This window comes from Xyrauchen texanus, chromosome 48 (assembly GCF_025860055.1).
Source record: "Xyrauchen texanus isolate HMW12.3.18 chromosome 48, RBS_HiC_50CHRs, whole genome shotgun sequence".
Taxonomy (NCBI): Eukaryota; Metazoa; Chordata; class Actinopteri; order Cypriniformes; family Catostomidae; genus Xyrauchen; species Xyrauchen texanus.
Window position 1 is genome coordinate 24,901,479 of NC_068323.1, and position 17,045 is coordinate 24,918,523.

Genomic DNA, 17,045 nt, shown 5'->3' on the forward strand with positions numbered 1-17,045 from the left:
AAAGCTTATTCTATGTTATGTTTCCTGAACACCGCTAGTCCATGAATGAAGCCACCATCAAGCGTGTCTCCCTGCTGAGCGACATGCATCTACGAAGCATCCGCACAAAACTCTTGCTCATGTCCAGGAATGAAGAGGCCACGAAACATCTCGAGGTTAAAAGGCTCTCATCTCTTTCTCTGATAATTAAAGCATTCCAGTAGGAATTGAGGGGTTTAGTTCTACTTTTAGCCCTGGGTTATGAAGTCCTGCTTTTTTGGTGTGCACTATTCTTTCAAGAATGCTAACTTAAAGGTTTACAAATGTATAGTTGGACATCTTGTAACCTGACAGCCCAGAATTTGGTTAACCTTGCATTAAAAATCACCCTGGGCTGTATTAAATGTGAAAAGCCCAACTCAATATTGAAACCTGTATATTTAGAGTACAAAGCAGCTGGCCTCAGCGTTTCAAGAGGAGATCATTGTGAGAGGAGATCTCTTGGGTCTTGCCATCGGAAGCCACGGCAGTAACATCCAGCAGGCCAGGAAGGTGCCGGGAGTGACCGCCATCGAACTGGGCGAGGAGACGGGAACCTTCAGGATTTACGGAGAGGTCCGTCAGTTTTCTATTCACAGTTTTGTTCAACCCTTCTATTATCTTAAGAAACTCCACCCTCTTTTTGTTTTTCAAGTCATTTGAAACTTATCAACTAATTGAAAACCATAAAAGAATGATAAATTCTTAATTAGTGTTCAACAGCACTAAAGACCCCACTTAAAGAAAATCTGTTTTATTGTGGTCCCAAAGTGTAAAATGATATGTAAAAAATTAAATATAATGGGTCAGTTCCAAAAATTAGTGAGCTGTCTTCTATGGCAAAGTCCTACCTGAAATGGAGCCTCGGAAGAGAGAGATTTGGCAACTTCTCACATTATTCAAAAAGGCGCTTCTCGCACAGCGCACAAGACTGGACTCGCAACTGATTTTAGTACCGGTGATAGGAGAGGAACAATGCAATTCTCTGAGCATAAATATACCTAACATAGCACTCACACATTTCGTGTAAAATCAGCAATTACAGATATACTCAAACAAGCCCATCTGGCACCATCAATCATGCCACGGTCCAAATCACTTAGATCACAATTTTCCCCATTCTGATGGTTGATGTGAACATTAACTGAAGCTCCTGAAAATGCTTTTTTGCATTGCTCTGCTGCCACATGATTGGCTGATTAGATAATCACATGAATAACTAGGTGTAGAGGTGTTCCTAATAAAGTGCCCTGCCAGTGGAAGTATAATAAAGATGTCTTGCTTACTCCACCATTTTGGATGTAATTTTCCTCTGAGCTCATCACGGTGCATACTGGGATTGCCTACTCTGGATCCATTCAATGCTACCTTAGAATTGAGCCAAAACGGGTGCCGGAACGAGTTTTGAAATGGGGGCATCTAACTGGGCATCAGAACAGCATTCCGCAGTCAGTATGGCCAATTTATTAAGTAAGGCCTTCATTGCTAATTCTAAAACGTTACATTAGAACTAGCAACGGAGGATGCGTGTTACTTTTCGTCATTGGAGTAAAAAGGTGCTTCAGCGTGTGCAGGGGAAACGAGGGAGCTTGCGGGCTTTTAACAAATTGAAATAAATGTAGGATATTTTAGACATTGTTTGACGTTCTTAACTGATTTATTTTAACCAATGACTTTGAAATAACTTAAATAATTTGGCAAAGTGATATGGAACCGTTATGCAGTCAAGACCTGGAACTACTTCATAGCCGTGTGTTTACTGGAAAAATAATGTCCACCAAACCAATCAGAATCAAGCATTCAACAGACCTGTGGTATAAAATAATAATAATATGGCCAATTTATACCAGACCAGCTTCCAACATTGTCAAATCATGGTGACTGATTAGTTATTTATCAACATACACAGTTCAAATGCTGACGTAATCTAACTGAAGGGATTCAAATCAGTTTCCATGCCACCAGCACAGAGAGAGACTGTCATTGCACAGTTCACATTTGTTTGATACAAACCAGGATACAAAGCAATACTGTTAAATATCCTACTTTGTCTAATTCTGACTTTAAGACTGATCTTCGATATCAGTTTTGTCTTAATGTGAATTAGGTCAAATTTTCCTCTTTAAAGAAGAATGACACGTTATTTTACTTGATAAGCTTGATAACATTGTGCAAACATTATATGGGCATTACTACTTGCATAGACATCTGGACTTGTACAAACAACATAGAATGGCAGTGACCGCTAGCCAGCACTCCCTCATCATACTTTCATTCATATCTATCTTTTTATTCAGGTTCTCTGGCTTTTTTAGATCAGTGGTTAGATCAGCCATCTGCATTTTTTTCAAATTTTTCACGATTTTGTCAAGCTAAACTATTTGCACAATGTTATAATTTTTTTCACCTTAGTGTCTAACCGACTGTAAGATCCATAACACTCTTTTCCAATTATCTGCTGTCCAATGTCTGCATTTCTTTGCCCACTCTGACCTTTTCGTCTTGTTTCAAAAGTGACTTTTTCTTTTCCATTCTTCCCATAATTCCAGTACCCCTGAGTCTTCTCTTTACTGTTGTACATGAAACTGGTGTTGAGCGGGTAGAATTCAATGAAGCTGTCAGCTTGAGGACATGTGAGGCGTCTATTTCTCAAACTAGAGACTCTGATGTACTTATCCTCTTGTTTAGTTGTACATCTGGTCTTCCACATCTCTTTCTGTTCTTGTTAGAGCCAGTTGTCCTTTGTCTTTGAAGACTGTAGTATGAAATCTTCAGTTTTTTGGCAATTTCAATCTGAACATTATTCCAAACTTTTGGCCGCCAGTGTATATACAACATTTTTATTTTTAGTTTGTTTGTTTTGATGATCTTGTTGATGTGACAATGTTTGGTTCCAGTACCAAAAACTATGCTGTATTTGTAGCATATTCTTTACCTGTTCTGTGTCAAAATTGGAGGGTTAATCAAACAGCATATTTATGAAAATAAATTTGATAAGATGCATTCTTAAACATTACATTACAGACTGTTGAGGCGGTACAGAAAGCCAGGAATTATCTGGAGTTTCTTGAAGATTCTGTTCAGATTCCTCGCAATCTTGTCGGTATGTCATTTATTTTAATCCTCTTAGAAACAGTTAGTATGACCCTTAAGAATTTTAAAATGCAATGTTGTTTGAATAAAGCTTGAAGTCAACATGAAATGACATGCACAACTAATTTTACTTTCAGTGAAAACATTTAGGGTGGGACTTGATTTTTTTATCCATCTAGAATGAATTAAATGGTGACTGGTGGTTGAAAAATAAGAGGCCTTGCAAGGAAAAAAAAAAACTTTTTCTTTGTAATGATGCACACCAATCTATTGTTCACAATAACACCAAGAATGTGCATTAATATTTCAAATAATTTTGATTTTATGTTGACATTAACAGACAAAATTGTGTGATTATCAAATAATTTTTCTACAAATCTTCTCATTTATAGGGAAGGTTATTGGCAAAAATGGTAAGTTTATCCAGGAAATTATCGACAAATCTGGCGTGGTACGAGTGCGTATCGAAGGTGACAATGACAACAAACTCCCCCGACAAGAGGTAAGACACCTGAAAGTACCACAAAAAAGACAGCCAGAACAAATTACATACCAACAGTCACACCAACTAATTTCTTGATAGGGAATGGTGCCGTTTACATTTGTTGGAACGAAGGAGAGTATTGGCAATGTACAGGTTCTACTGGAATACCATATTGCTTACCTAAACGTAAGTATTGGAAACTGTTTACAGAAACTGTTGTTGTGAAAGGCCAGTGTTGTGTTTGAGAAACTTAAGAACGTGTTTGTGTTGCGCAGGAGGTGGAACAGCTGCGAATGGAACGGTTACAGATTGACGAGCAGCTACGGCAGATCGGGATGGGTTACAGGCCAGCCCCAAACCGACCCACCGACAAGGGCTACACCACTGACGAGACTGCAACAAACACCCTCCATATCAATCGGTCGTACAGCGGCAGGGGTCGTGGCCGCCGGGGTCCTGGATACACCTCTGGCTATGGTAGGACTTTGATTCCGTAATCTGTGCAAATGAAAGGGGTAGTTTTACACCATTTATAAGGGGAATCTCATACAAGCTGTCAACAACATCATACGTCACCTCAAAAACATAAGAAACAAGAAATTGTATTTAGCTTAAGAGACAATTTAGCATGTTTCAGGACAAAGTTTTACATTGTGACATAAGGACAGCACTGTATCATCCCACTTTTGGAGGGTTTGACATAAAATCTTTCTCATACACAACACTGCTAATTTTGCACATGAAAAATAGTCACAAAATGCAACCATTTAGTTGCAATCTGAAGCCCGAATTTCTTGTTGTTAAAATACTTTCTGCCATCTCATCTTAATTTATGCTGATTTTAATGGAAAAAGATTTTATAAATTTTTCTTATTGTAATACAGTAAAACTGCTGTATTACAGTAATGAAAATCAGCATTGAGAAAAGTTAGAATTACAAAAAGACAAAAGTTGTGAATTACATATTTTTTTCCTGCATTGTGCTAGTGAATATTGGATGAAAGGTGCTTAATTGTCCTGGGAGTTTTACAATATAAATAATTTTAAATGGTCCTCAAAATAGAGCACAACAGTCTGGTTCTGGAAGTAAGAATCCCATTCATCTTCTCTATAGGCAAATAGATTTTTTGTGATAACTTCTGAACCTTTAAAGACAGACCTATCATGAGCTCAGAGCTTGTTAATCGATTGTTGGTGTCAGTGTTATTTCATCATCATTTTTTTTTTTTTTTTTTTTTTTAACTCATGAAAATGATCTACCTGTCAGATAATTGTGGCAAACAAAGTGCGCCAAAAGAGCTCTGCAGTGACCGCCCACTTCTATGACACACTGTGAATGATGCAATCGAGTCGTCTCCCTACACTCAAACTACTTGTTTATTTCTATATATCTGAATATTTAGCAATAAAATAAAAATGTATTGTCTCTACTTATCAACCACTTAAAATCAATAGTTTTAGATTTTTCTACTGTTTTTATTTTTTTGACAAAATATTTCATGTTGTGATTCACATTGGAGCTGGTAAGTTTGGTTCATGGCTTACAACTACACAAAATCACTATGAAAGAAATTAATTGGAAAAATACTTTGGAAACTGTATGGTGAAGGTAATTATGACAGTTTCAGAAGGCTGGCTGGTGTTTGGGTTAGTAAAGTAACTCTCTCGTGTGGTCCACAGGCACAAACTCTGAGTACTCTTACGCCTCTGAGACTGACTCTGAGCACAAGGACGAGCTGAGCGACTGGTCTCTCGCAGGAGAGGAGCCAGAACGTGCCCCCAGACAGCAGAGAGACAGCAGAAGGAGACCGGGAGAGGGGAGGGGGAGAGGACGTGGAGGTCCTGGGGGCCGAGGACGTGGCTTAGGACGAAAAGCATCTAACTCTATTAGCTCAGGTACACTGGGACGTGCCTCAAAAAAGTCAAGACCTCATGCAGTAGTTGCGTGTTAAAAACCACCTAGAAAACCAACCAGATAGCAATTGCCTGGCATCATGATAGCGAGTTAAACCACTCAAATTTACTGAAACTGAGGTATATAGTTATTGTATAATTTACACAAATGTGTGTCGTTTCAGTTCTGAAATATTCCGATGGAAACCCATACAGTCTGTTGGACAACACTGAGTCAGATCAGACTGCAGACACAGATGCCAGCGATTCTCAGATGAACACCAACCGCCGCAGACGCTCTCGCCGCCGCCGCACCGATGAAGACTCTACAGTTATGGACGAGTCCGACAACACCTCCCTCAGTGAGAACAGGCTTGGTAAGCATAAGAAAATGTACTTCTTACACCCTGTCTACACTGGACATGACCGATGATGCAATGTGATACGCCACAATGTCTCGAGGCTGTCCAGACTAGAAACGTTGCAGTGACGTTCTAGCCTTGAATGAAGGCTAGATTTGAGAAACCGTTAAATGGTTGAATAAGCTATATTCTACATTATTTTCAACGGAAGTCCATTTGTCTTAAAATAAATGTCTTATTTATTCATATAAATGTATTATTGCTATAACTGTCATTGTAATGTGGGGTTAAGAATTTAGTTAAAAATACCAGAACCGTTTGATTTTCATGACTTTTGGATTTGTGAAAGTTTCCCAACCATCTAAAAAAATGCTAAACACACATCAAGCACAGCGTAGCCTGATTCCTGAAAGAATGACTCTTATGAACCAGTTCTTTTGAATCAACTGCACACAACATACAGCACTAGCAGTTTAGTTTGATTCCAGAACAAATGACTCTTATGAACCAGTTCTTTTGAATCAACTGCACACAACATACAGCACTAGCAGTTTAGTTTGATTCCAGAACAAATTACTCTTATGAACCAGTTCTATTGAATCAACTGCAGGCAACATGCAGCGTAGTTCGATTCCAGAATGAATGACTCTTCTGAGCCGGTTGTTTTGTATCAACTGCATGCAACATGCAGCGCTAGCAGTGTAGTTTGATACCAGAACGAATAACTCTTCTGAGCCGGTTGTTTTGAATCAACTGCATGCAACATGCAGCGCTAGCAGTGTAGTTGATACCAGAACGAATAACTCTTCTGAGCCGGTTGTTTTGAATCAACTGCACGCAACATGCAGCACTAGCAGTGTAGTTTGATACCAGAACGAATGACTCTTCTGAGCTGGTTGTTTTGAATCAACTGCACACAACATGCAGCGCTAGCAGTGTAGTTGATACAGAGCGAATACTCTTCTGAGCCGGTTGTTTGAATCAACTGCACGCAACATGCAGCACTAGCAGTGTAGTTTGATACCAGAACGAATGACTCTTCTGAGCTGGTTGTTTTGAATCAACTGCACACAACATGCAGCGCTAGCAGTGTAGTTTGATTTCAGAACGAATAACTCTTCTGAGCCGGTTGTTTTGAATCAACTGCACGCGACATACTGCACTAGCGGTGTAGTTTGATACCAGAATGAATTACTCTTCTGAGGCGGTTCTTTTGAATCAACTGCACGCAACATACAGCACTAGCAGTTTAGTTTGATTCCAGAATGAATTAACTCTTCTGAGCTGCTGCTTTTGAATCCACAGGGTGAAAAATTCAGTTCGACCAGTGTAGTCCGATTCTCAAATAAATGACTCTTATGAGACAGTTCTTTTGAATCTACAGTGTGAAACATTGCAATCAGTATAATTGGATTCCTGAACAAATGACTCATGAGCCAGTTCTTTTGAATCACTGCACGAAACATACAGCGCCGACATGTGTAGTCCGATTTTCGAACAAATTACTCTTACGAGTCAGTTCTTTTGAATCTACAGAGTGAAACATAGTGTGACCCTTGTAGTCCGATTCCTGAACATTTGACTCCCATGAGTCGGTTCTTTTGAATCTACAGCGCAAAATCTACAGTGCAGCCAGTGTGGCCTGATTTGCAAAGAAATTACATTTATTCTTCCTCAAAAGTAGTAAAAGAATGAATTAAACTGTAAAGAATCTGGAATTATTCAAAGGAATCGGATCCATTAATATTCCTTATGATTCCCATCTCTAATGTTATGGTTAGAAAGAAAAGATGATTTAAATTAAACATCATGGCAAGCTTTTATTTAACTCCAAAATGTATTTAAATATATAACTAATAAAATTTATGGCAAAAAAATATTTTGCAAGTAATATAATTGTATTTCAGACATGCCTAGTGTAGCCCGTCAATAGAAGTATGACGCAACACAATGGGTGCTTCCAGTGTAGACTGCTTCTTCGATTGCAACAGGGGCGATTTCATGACGCTTTTTTCCAGTTTAGACAGGGTGTAACATTGATCAGTCAAATCTCATAAACTGCCACCATTTCTGAATATTTGTGTATCAACAATCTCACAAACCTACCTCTCAAGGCATTTCCTAAAATGGCTATCAATGTTTAAGGTCAGGTTTACACCGATCTTTTGTAGATGATGCTGAAGCTAAACAACAGCGCCGTAATCTTAGTCGCCGCCGCCGTTTCCACCTTCCTGAGGAGAGGCAGCCAGGTAACCAGTATGAATTAACACGGGTTTGTGTTTAAGAGAGTGTTAATCCAAGCTGCATGGCATCGTACGCCTTTAATGACCAGTGTAACCTTAAATTAAACATTACATGAGCCAAATCATCGAATATGTCAGCCACTAGCAAACTAAAATAGTTTTTGTTGTATTACCTATGGTGTTTGTACTAGAGTGTGACATTTTATTTCTTTATTTTTCTAGAATGTTGTTCTTAAAATTAATACACTAATTCTAATTAATTATGCAATTAATCTAAAATAAAGGTTTTGTATTTGATTTGCATGGTTTATGTACAGTTGAAGTCAGAAGTTTACATACACTTAGGTTGAAGTCAATAAAACGTATTTTTTTAACCACTCCACTTATTAAATATTAGCCAAAACTATAGTTTTAGCAAGTCGATTACGACATCTACTTTGTGCATGACACGAGTAATTGTTTACAGACAGATTGTTTCACTTTTAATTGACTATCACAATTCCAGTGAATCTATTAAGCAGCTTGGAAAATTCCAGAAATTGATGTCAAGACAATTAGCATCTGATTGGCAAACTCAATTGGAGGTGTACCTGTGGATTTATTTTAAGGCTCAGTGCCTCTTTGCTTGTTATCATTGGAAAATCTAAAGAAATCAGCCAAGACCTCTCTTTTGGGACTTCCACAAGTCTGGTTCATCCTTGCAAGCAATTTCCTAAAGCCTGAAGGTACCACGTTCATCTGTACAAACAATAGTACGCAAGTATAAACACCATGGGACCATGCAGCCGTCATACCGCTCTGGAAGGAGATGCATTCCGTCTCCTTGAAATGAACGTAGTTTGGAGCAAAAAGTGCAGATCAATCCCAGAACAACAGTGAAGGACCTTGTGAAAATGCTGGAGGAAACGGGTAGACAAGTATCTATATCCACAGTAAAAACGAGTCCTATATTGACATAACCTGAAAGGCTGCTAGGCATAGAAGAAGCCACTGCTCCAAAACCACCATAAAAAAGCCAGACTACAGTTTGCAAGTGCACATGGGGACAAAGATCTTACTTTTTGTTTTCTGGTCTAATGAAACAAATATGTAACTGTTTGGCCATAATGACCATCGTTATGTTTGGAGGAAATTGGGGAGGCCTACAAACCTGTCTCAGTTACACCAGTTCTGTCTGGAGGAATGGGCCAAAATTCCAGCAACTTATTGTTAGAAGCTTGTAGAAGGATACCCTAAATGTTTGACCCATGTTAAACAATTTAAAGGCAATGCCACCAAATACTATCAAAGTGTATGTAAACTTCTGACCCACTGGGAATGCAATAAAAGAAATAAACAATTCTCTCTAATTTTATTCTGACTTCACATTTTTAAAATAAAGTAGTGAATCCTAACTGACCTAGACAAGGAATGTTTTCTATGATTAATTGTCAGGAATTGTGAAAAACTGAGTTTAAATTTATTTAGATAAGGTGTTCTGACTTCAAATGTAAACACGTGAATTTCTCTTACCTAAAAGGAATGGTTCAAAATCAAAAATGAAAATACTTCCATCATTTCATTCTAAACAAGTTTGACATGTTTTGTCCTTGGAACACAAAAGATGTTATGAAGCCATACAGGTTTGTAATGACATGAGTTTGAGTAAATTATGACAGAACATTAATTTTTGATTTTGAGCTAGTCCTTTAAGATTCATAAAGATCTATTGCAAATGAAACCATTGATGTCTCTTACAGCTACCGTGGCTGACTACATATCACGTGCTGAATCTCAGAGCAGACGGAGAAACCACAGAGATCTGAGGAAGATGGAGATGGTAACTCCAAAATTTCTTCATATATTTTTACATTTCCTTTTGCTTTCTGTTTATTTTAAAAATAACTTCTGAATTGGTTTAAGTTGACCCATTTAATGCACCTACCTAGTCTTACTGTGCACAATTTATTAGTGCATGTCGGGGTTGTGCAAAATTCTGAATTTCAGAATTAACTTCCCCCATGCAGCGGAAGCGTTCCTGACGGGCACAGTTGTTTGAAGCGGATAACGGAGCCTGTGGTTCCCTCCGGTGCTCCGATGAAGGCTCGATTGGAGACACAGAACACTGTTCCCCACTTCCCCACTGCTGTTAGTCAGAGGAATATTGTTGTTCACAATGTTTTAAAAGATGTTGTTTCTGTGTCAGAATACAGCACTCGTTGCAAATGCACGAGATGCTCATACATTCTCAAAAAAGAGCCCTTTTCCTCTTCAAAGTACACACATTATGCACAACCGCTTCCCTGTGGTAAGCGACGCATTATATCATACGGTGAGCAAACCAAATTGCCCTCTGTCCCATTACGCGGACGCATGGCGAGCCAGAATCGGTGCAAAAAATGATCGAAAATGGTTATAAGTTCCAATTTGCTCGCCGGCCACCCTGTTTCAATGGCGTTCTGTCTTCAGTGGTTTCGTCCAGAGATGCGCCAGTGTTACGAGCCGAAATGCACTAATCTAATTGTGAAAAGCGCAATAGAGATTTTGCCAATTTGTCAAGCACAAAAAGGGTTTTACATCCATTATTTTCTTGTCGCGCACTTATAAAGCGCCCATTAAAAATGATTACTCAGAAATGGATTCTATCGCATGTATGCCCACACAATTGGTTTGCATCGATAGATCTGAAGGATATATACTTACATATCCAAATTGTACAACACCACAGGATGTTTTTGAGATTTGCGTTCGAGGGAATAGCGGCTTGCCCTTCGGACTGTCTCTGGCGCATGCATCTTGAACTACCTCTGATTGGCTGTTACTAGCACAATCAGAGGCTCTGTTATGCCAACATAATTTAAAAATATTAACTGACTAGTAATTCCAGTGTCGAGTAGCAGCATCAGAACAGTTTAGTCGACTAGTCTTGCACATCCCTAGCATGCACTGACCTCAACACTTGATACATGAATCACAACAAGGGAAACAGTCAACAAATGTATTATTTATTTTTTATTATTTTTTATTTTAACAATTTATTTAAAACTATTAATTTGAGAAAGATTGAGTAATACTGAGGAGGTGAGGCCATAACAAAAAAATTAATGAAGTAAAGGGTGTGGAATGAGGTCTCAGGTCTCAAGAATTGAGGTATGCGTTTAAGGTTTAAATGTATACTGTAGGGTTATTCCTTGTCAAGTCAACCAGAGGCCCCTGACTCTCTATCTTTTTTTGCTGGTGAAAGATGAACATAAATGATGAAAGCCAAATTATTAAATGCCATGGATCATATTTACGGAGTAATCCATTATGTTGTAGAATGAGGTCAAAATGACACTTTTCGTTTATAATTTTGGAGCTAAACTAGAGATAATATATAAATAACCTTAGAAAGGTTGCAGCATTATGATATTTATTTTCCACAGAGATGGGTAGGTCTAGTAGTAAAATTTGTTTCACACATTTCGTTACATTTATGTACATTTCAAGACTCAAAATTATTTTTACTTCAGACCTTTGCTTTGTTGGATGAGAAAACAAATATAACTAGCTCTTACCATTTTTTTCAACCATTTACAGATGTAGCCACATTGAGAGCCCAATTCCCTGGGTTTTTAAACATAAAGGGCCTTAAAAATTTATATATAAAAATGGTTTTTGGACACACTCCATAGGAATATAATGCAACCAAGGGTGCTGAAGTGAGGTGATTTTAGTTATAGATGTACCTATCTCTCTGTAAAAAATGAAATTACACTGCCACCCCACTAACCCCAGTTAGTGAATACAATAAAGTGAAATACTTTTATAGTGAACCTTCATCCAGTAATCATGAATAACTTGAATAGACATTGAGATTCATTGGTCAGAAGGATCGGGAACCTTGTATTTAGATTAAATCCTAGCTGTGTGAAGTTACAGTGTAAAGATCTTTGGTTTTAAGCCTTATTTGCTTAGCTGTTTTCACTCCGAACTGTTTTCTTCGATCCTCAGGGTCAAGTGGAGTTCATATCAGAGCAGAGCCCCACTGAAGCGGTGAGCAACGGCCCAAGCACCAAAGCAGATGATCTGAACGATACTTCAAGAGCTTCCGCCGAGAAGGCGCCCAAAGCCAAGCAAGCCGTCTTCAATGGAGTCTCCTAATCAGTGCGGTGTATTTCTTGAAAACTCATAACCTTTACAATTTTACAATAGTGCTTGTACAAGCTTGCCAAAGATAGACGGACGGACTTCCACATTCTCAATTGCACTTTTCAGTTCCTTCACAATGGAACAGATGGGAGAATTACGATGAAAAAAAAGAAAGACAAGAAATTATGGGACAAAAAAAAGTCACACCTAAATATGTTCTTTATCTGATGTTGTGCCTTCAGAGCATAGTTTCAACATTTATGTTGGCTGGCTGTAGACGAAACAAGACAACTTGTCTGAAATGGCGATAACTGAAAAACTCCCAGACATCCTTCGCTGCTTTTTGTAACATTTTAATATGCAACCACTTCTTCACATTGGGAAGGGGTTATGGGGGAAAAGGATGTTTTGCACTGAGTAGTCAGTTCTTGACCTTTAGAAATAATATTAGTCTGGAAACTGGTCTGCTAACTCTGTCCGTTTTAAATGCTGTACTGTATGTCAAACTTCCTGTTAGAACCCGAGTGATTGATTTGGGTTTTCATCCTTTGCCTGTTGGGTTGTATCGGTGGTAAAAGACTGTTTCGCAAACCTTTCTTTTTTGGGGGGTTTATTTATTTTTTAAATTTACAGTATTTAAAAGTTAGCTACGCAGTTGTTTTTAACTCTAAACTGCCTGAACTTATTTGCACGCAGGTGACAAATTTGGACTACTGAAAGATCAATTTCCAGATTTTCTGTTCTGTAAATTACATTTTGTTTGTCCTTTTTTTAAAAGATCATTCGGGTTGTTTGATGTGCAATATGTTTTGTATGCAGGTAGTTCATAAATAAACATTTGATCTTCCAGCCAAACTTTTAAAGTTGGTCTTCCGACTGTTTTTAAAATCACTCTTCCATGGTTCCCAAGGTCAGGACATTTTAAAATGGGAATTTTATAGTCTGTAAAAGTCTTGGATGTTTCTAATGAATATACATTTTCAAGTTATGTGTAACCCTGGTTAAATAAAGGAAGTTAAGTTAAATTTATTCACAATTTATTAACATCTAATTTCCCTAATAAAGGTAAAATAGTGATGTGTAAAAGCGATTTAAGAAAAATAGTGGGCGATTTAAGAAAAGCAGTTATTATTAGTTGAATTTTGATTGACCAATGAGAACGCTTCAACATTATGCGCTGTGCGTGTGGACGCGCCTGCGTAACGAGGGAAAAAAGAGAGTTGAGCATAGAGGAGAGGAGACGTGAGTCGATGTTCGTGATAAAAGTTAAAAGTATATATTTGAAAGAAAAGTAGAAAAAACGTAAATCTAGTTCATTTCATAACGTGCAGTGTATGGAGAAGCTGAGTGAGTGTTGAGTTGCATTTTAATCCTATGAGTCAGCATAACTTTCTAAATGGGAAAAGTTAATGTATAAATTCCTAACACGATAAAAGATGGTTAATTTGTTTGACTAAAACAGTGTTATTTCCAATTTCATGTCGTATTTCAACATTAGAGATTATAGTGAATCGTGTGGATATTCCTCGTTCACCGACGCATTGCTGGCCATGCGGGCCTGTGAGACGCACCTGGGTGAAAGCAAAAGACGATTACTACAGAGGTAAATGAGTAATATATAAGTCCTTGTAGGAAACAATGCTATGTTCTAGTGTTCAATTTTATTATCTCATTCTAAATGATTATACGTGTGGTCATAGTGAACCGCGTGGTTATTCCTCCATTTCAGTTAACCGGCGCCATTATTGGTCACATGCGCCTGTGTGAGAGACAAATAGGATTGTTCTAGATGTACATAGTGTAATATCTTTTCTTGAAAAATGATATTTCTATGTTTAATTGTTATTTTGATTGTTTTGATCTGTGATGTGAAATTATTTCTGAAATCACTAAATCAATGTTCTGGTCTGTGATCAGGCCAGGTTTTTTGTTTTCTCTTTTTCTTCTTTGTATTTCTATTTTGTCTTTGGTGCTGCGGATTGTGATGTTCTGTGATATCCTGTGAGAAATTTCAAGTTTGATGGCGAGCCACCCGAATCTACTACAGTGAAAGAATGTACTACGGTGAAAGGGCAACAACTCGTGACGAAGAGGACAATATCCTTTCCTTCTCCAGTCTTGCTGTAGCGAGACAATTCACATTTAGAGACTATTGAGTTTTTTATTTTCATCAAGATTGACAGACGAATACAGAGACTGATAAGAAACTGATATGTGCTTTGAAAAGCATTGAACACTCGTGATGGTGTATGGTTATCCATAGCTAAAATGTATTGGTCAATTTGATTCATATTGAGGTTCTTGTTCAATCAAACGATTGACATTTGTGATATTTTGAGAGAAGAGTGTTTAAGAAAACACACAACTCCATTATTTATTATTTTATTCATTTTATTTTCTTTTCTTTTGTCATTGCAATTATCTGTGTATGTTTTGAGGTAAAAGAAGAGTGCACTCTAGGGGAAATTTTCATGGTTGAACTGTGTATAATTGACTGACATAACCTTTTTTGATTCTATTTATTTTCATTGGAAACCAAATTACATACCAGTTCATATCTAACTTGTGTTGTCTGTTTCTCCCCACAACCCGCTACCACCTCTACAAACTTAAAAATCTTCTGCTAAATCTATCTGCACCAACAGCAATTCATTTAATTAATTGTTAAATTCTTAGACACCCGTTCCAGCCAGGAGGTGGCGCTGTTGCTGAGAACTAACAGCTACACATTTGCACAGGAACATTTTAGGGTTCTTTTCTTTTGCTCTCAAACAAGCGTCGATAATGGAGATTATTGAGGCTGAAGGGATTATTATCCCAAACGCAGTGATAGTCAGTGGTTTAACCAAACCGAGAGCGATGACGAATTGTTTGATGCTCTAAAAAGACACTGGTCGTTTGCCAAAACCGTGCGGATTGACGACAAAGAATCTGAGTTCTACCAAAACGTGATCGTTGAGTACAACAGTAATCAAGCGTTGCAATCACTTGGACTAAAATTGCAGTATACTCACCAGCTGTCAACCGGTGCTATGTGCCATGTGAGAACGTTAGCCAGTGTATTTACTCAGCAACTGGGTAGTAGCATAACAAAGTCCTACCTAGACCGTTTAAAAGAAATCGCGGAAATGAGCGGAAGCAACTTTGAGTCTATACTTAGTGAAATGCTGTCGCAAATGAGTGCTGACCTCCCACCAGAGCCCGCCGTTTCTGGTAGAAATGGTGGGAAAGCCTGTGAGAAACCCTATTGGGCATCTCCAAATGGGAATTTCGACCAAATTCGTAATCCACCGAGTCAGATAGATGATGTACCGTCCCAACCTACTCCTATCAATTTGATTGAGCCGACCCTTCGCACGTCGTCCACATTTCTCAACCCGCCTGAGGTCCAAAGACTAGTAGTTGAGCATGTTGTATGGCGTAGTGAAGTGGTTGCTCAAGGACAGGCACAGCCCAGGCTCAGGGTGTTTTCAGGAAAATGCCCCAGGCCTGGCAACGAGGTAGATTACGACATTTGGCGTGCTAGTGTCGAATTCATTCTGAAAGATCCTTCTTTGTCTAATTTGCATGCATCTAGGCGAATACTAGATAGCCTTTTACCGCCCGTGGCAGATGTTACAAAGCATCTGGATCCCGAATCTCCTTCCGCTTATCTCCAGCTGTTGGATTCCGCTTTCGAGCTGTGGAGGATGGGGATGAATTGTTAGCGAAATTCATGAACACGTTGCAAGATGCGGGTGAAAGGCCGTCTACTTACCTGTATAGGCTACAGTCAGCTTTAAGTGCAACTATCAAAAGAGACGGTATTATTCCAGCAGAGGCAGATAGGCATCTCTTAAAGCAGTTTTGCAGGGGCTGCTGGGATAATGACTTAATCGCCGAATTACAACTAGAGCAAAAGTGAAAAAATCCTCCTTCCTTTGCACAGCTTCTGCTTATGCTTCGTACGGAAGAGGATAAACATACTGCGAAAGCAACTCGAATGAAGCAACACCTTGGGTCTTCCAAGCAGAGAGCATTTATGCATTCTCAGAAAGCGTGGGTTTCTGCTGAATTAGAGCAAGACGAAGGTCCTAGAGTGAGCCCTCTTGAAACTGAAATGCGTGAGTTAAAGAAGCAGATTGTCAAGCTTAAGAGTCAGTTAGCTAACCCTGCAGTCCGACCAAAACATCCCAAGAAAACTATGTCAGAAGAGGTTGTCAAAAAGCCTGCACCGCCTGGCCAAAGGAAGTCAGAGGCTGCTGTGAGTGTTGCTCTGGTCAACATGAAGCCAACTGATAGACCTAGGCCGTGGCCACCTCGCATCGTCCTGTAGTTCTGAGCCAAATCCCGAGCTTGTCGCTTGTAAACGTTGGCTATTAAGGGAGAAACAGTTACAGTGGGAGTCACAGAATCTTTCCACTAGCTCTGATTTAAACTAGAGACAGTTCCTGTCGTGGGACATACAGGAACTGAGTCTAAGTCGAATGGTCCCATTGTAAATCATGTTTTCAAGAAATGCCAAACTCTTAGGAGGCGGAGTGCAAACCTACCTAAGCTTAGTTGGTGCTAGATGTGTTGCCGAAGTCAGCATAGCTGGTAAGAAATGTCACTGTCTGCTCGACACTTGGTCTCAGGTCACGACTGTGCCTAATGCTGCGTTCACACCGGACGCGAATAGCGCATCAAATTCGCGCCTACCGCGTCTAGTTATACGCTTGACCACTTTGAATCCATTCGCGCGTCAAGAGCGAAATTGACGCGCATAAAAAACAAAAGTTTGAAGTGAAATTTACGCGTGTCGGAGGCGAAATCCGATGAAACTCCGGAGGCGAAACCCGTTGACGGCCATCTTTTTACAAG

The 17,045-nt window shown here is 38.9% G+C and overlaps 1 protein-coding gene across 2 annotated transcripts in view; it reads left to right on the forward strand.

Moving 5' to 3' along the window:
- LOC127639649 (RNA-binding protein FXR1-like) overlaps window positions 1-14,697 on the forward strand; it is a 29,645-nt gene extending 14,948 nt beyond the window's left edge. Inside the window, exons 7-17 of one of the 2 annotated variants that reach the window (XM_052121777.1) lie at window positions 39-155; window positions 424-594; window positions 3,043-3,121; window positions 3,504-3,613; window positions 3,695-3,781; window positions 3,871-4,072; window positions 5,276-5,491; window positions 5,674-5,865; window positions 8,022-8,099; window positions 9,833-9,912; window positions 12,066-14,697. In XM_052121777.1, the coding sequence (XP_051977737.1) occupies window positions 39-155; window positions 424-594; window positions 3,043-3,121; window positions 3,504-3,613; window positions 3,695-3,781; window positions 3,871-4,072; window positions 5,276-5,491; window positions 5,674-5,865; window positions 8,022-8,099; window positions 9,833-9,912; window positions 12,066-12,215 (1,482 nt within the window). In that variant the 3' untranslated portion in view covers window positions 12,216-14,697. The remainder of the gene's footprint in view (window positions 1-38; window positions 156-423; window positions 595-3,042; window positions 3,122-3,503; window positions 3,614-3,694; window positions 3,782-3,870; window positions 4,073-5,275; window positions 5,492-5,673; window positions 5,866-8,021; window positions 8,100-9,832; window positions 9,913-12,065) is intronic. The other variant, XM_052121778.1, reaches the window with a different exon arrangement.
- The last annotated feature ends 2,348 nt before the right edge of the window (window positions 14,698-17,045 follow it).